This window comes from Egretta garzetta, unplaced genomic scaffold (assembly GCF_000687185.1).
Source record: "Egretta garzetta isolate BGI_Z169 unplaced genomic scaffold, ASM68718v1 scaffold112, whole genome shotgun sequence".
NCBI lineage: Eukaryota > Metazoa > Chordata > Aves > Pelecaniformes > Ardeidae > Egretta > Egretta garzetta.
The window spans coordinates 1,415,394-1,418,367 of record NW_009258884.1 but is presented as its reverse complement, the minus strand read 5'-3'; the positions used below and the strand labels follow the sequence as shown (position 1 = coordinate 1,418,367).

General features: G+C 39.5%; 1 protein-coding gene across 1 annotated transcript in view; it reads right to left on the bottom strand.

The window, feature by feature from the left end:
• Window positions 1–307: 307 nt before the first annotated feature.
• The window catches only part of TUBD1 (tubulin delta 1), a 6,568-nt gene continuing 3,901 nt past the window's right edge, over window positions 308–2,974 (bottom strand). The window contains 4 exon segments of the mRNA XM_035889561.1: window positions 308–582; window positions 1,548–1,613; window positions 1,615–1,723; window positions 2,265–2,405. Coding sequence (XP_035745454.1) covers window positions 480–582; window positions 1,548–1,613; window positions 1,615–1,723; window positions 2,265–2,405 — 419 coding nt within the window. The 3' untranslated portion in view covers window positions 308–479.

The following is a 2,974-nucleotide window of genomic DNA, read 5'->3' as shown; positions in this document are numbered from 1 at the left end:
CTGATACTGTGCATTTTTTATCAATATTGAAGCAGTCTAGGGCGAAGCGTTACCATGAAAAATTGAAATTGGAGGATCAGAAATGCCTTACTGCTATAGTCAAGCACACAATTTTTATCACACATTCATGACAGTTTACATGCTGAGAGTTTAGCCTGGAGAAAAATCATTCTGTATAGGCATTCTTCATGAAAAATATCCAAGTGCCAAAAATGATGTTCAAAGACTCGGCTACAGTACGTAGCAGGAGTATTGAAAAACTGCTATTTATTAGATATATTAAATATAAATAATACCTGCCCGTACGAATATACCCAGTTCTGATTCAGTTCTTACTATTGTCACATGCACACACTGCTCACAAGACTGGAAAATAGCTACAGTCCAGTAATTTATATACTTCAGGAAGTAAGTTGATAGAAGGTTTTCTAGTGCTGGGTTCTTTCAGGAAAGCTCTGTTCCAGACCATTTCAAAAAAATCAAAGGATGGTGTAACTGGAGATAACTTGTTCCAGAGCTGTGAAGCTGTCCAGGAAATCTTCCTCTTCGATTCCGAATTTAGTGTACTGGTGGATATAGGCTCTGTGTGTTGAAGTCACAGTAGGAGAATGGATTAGACATTAGAAATCAGCAAAGAATCCCACACATGAAATCACACTGCGTAGTTATTGTAACTTCACCTGAAGATTGGTTTCCCCCCAATAACCATGCTGGTTAGTTTCTACTCTGCTCTTCCTGAACTCATTTTGTAATTCACTCTTATCGATGCCATTAGTTGTTTCTAATGGCTTTTATAACTTTGTGTATTGCTTGAGGAAACAAAATTGCGGCTAACAAAACTGAGCTAACTGGGAAATGGAAGAAGTGATTGTTAAATGAGAAAAGTAATTTATAGATTTGAGACGCAAAGTCTAAACCTGTGTGTGCAGGATAGCTTGCTTCTCATCACTGGTGTTTTTGTAACAGGTGGTAAAACACCGAGTGAAGCTAGTGGACGCAGTTTTCCTCCTTTGGCTTTAAAAGGCAGAATTCCTGTGCTAGAAACTCATGTTTAGCAGACCTCTGCTGTGACACGCAGTAACCCTGGTTTCATGATGATCAAAGTAAAGAGGCAATTATTTTCTAGATTTCTTGGTTCTAATGAAAAATCAAGCTAATAGCATGGGAGCCTTAGTAAACACACAAATCCCCTAAATGCTTTTGAACTGAGCCAGGAGCTTGTTTCCTGAACTGTGCAGCACGTCTGTACACAATTTAGAAATTACACGATCAGTAAAAGAGCTTCTGTGTGTTATTTTTAGAATGGTCACACTGGAATGCACTAAATCTGGGGAGTTTTAATACAGAGAAAATAGTCAAATTGACAGCACTAGGATATGTGGTCTCACCCACAGAACATAAGCACTGTTCTGTGTTCCTCACCCTGCCATCATGTTTCAAGCATAAAAATGTTTCCATTGAAGTGTGGGAACAGTCTTCACGACTTTGCTAACACTGAAGGTATTGGCAGTTATAAATGAAGTATCACTGTAATTATTTTCACTTACTTGGAAGCAAACATATTCCAAGCTTTTCCTACAACATTGTCAAGAGGTTTCAGCAGTTTTTTTGACCAAAGCAGCAGACTTCTCGTACTTGTTAAACGCTCTTGGTGTCTTCCATGCCTTAAAAGCATCCTGAGGGTTTAGCCACGATGTATACAAGGAGGGATCTCGGAAACTTCCTGTAGCAGAAATGAGACAGCCCTTTTGACAAATGTAAAGCTACAAGCTCCTACATCTCGACCTCAGCAGTCCTGTGGTATCTAATCAGTGCTCAGCAGATTAATTCAGGCCTTGAAAAAAATCTGCAGAGTGGTCAGCCTGTTGAAAATGTAACTCTCTTGAACAGATTCATCAGATTATCTAGAAGCATACTCTTGTATTGGTACTTCATCTGCAAGCTATACTCACCATTCCAGAAGCAGCCAAATATATTTTCAGACAATATAGCCAAGAATCCTATCATATATGCAGACTTCAGTCTCTTCCTCCTTCCCTGAAGTGCTTCAGGAAACACCAAAGTCTCGGTTGTAAACACAACAGCCCTAAGCAATTAGACAACATGGCCTTGGACATTAAAATGTTTCTAGAGAGAATACTGACCTTAGTAGCCAAATATGCAGCCTGAATTTTTTTTTTTTCACTTTCATCAGATATGGTTGCAAAGAGAACAGTGAGATGTGAAAAAAGAATCACTTGAGACACTGTGTTTTTCCTTCTTACCTAAGTCTACGCTGTGCACATCTTTTCCTCGCAGGATAACCAGGTTGGCAATGGAAGTATTGAAATGCAGCGGTTTGTCTATGGAATGACTGGAGGGGATGGAGGAGCCTGGACGTGGTGGTCGTACTTGCCAATCAATACCTATGAGATTTTGGCACAAAAGATATAAAAGAAAGTTAATGTTTCATGAAATACGGTTTCAGGCTAGCTGAGGAGTCAGACGGTAACTAACACTGTGCCCCAAGCTGAGATGATTATATTATAGTTTGTAGCTTCTGCACGTTAGTTAAGCAGCAATTACACAATTCTTAGAGAAAAGCAGTGCTAATCCAGCAGTATTTGCCTGGTAGTTGCTAGTCTTGCCAGAGAAAATGGATATTTGTTTCTATACTTAGCAATCTGCCAGCCCATTCTTTGCGTAACTGGAAGCTATACTGAATTCCCCATGTAAACGATAGGGGAGTGCTAAGCGTGATTTTTATTAGTAGAAGGTGTAAAAAGAAAAAGCATAGCAGAACTAACTATCCAAGGAATGTTCCAAATGAATCATGTAAATTAAGCGCATGGCCAAAAACTGTCTGTTTTGCGTATTTTCAATAGTTATAATTAACTGAGATGTCTGGGAGCGAAAACAGGAGCAAGCCAGGAGCTGCTGTGGCAGCTGAGTGAATAGTTAAAGGAGCAGCTGGCTATGTAGAGGCAAATTCCTG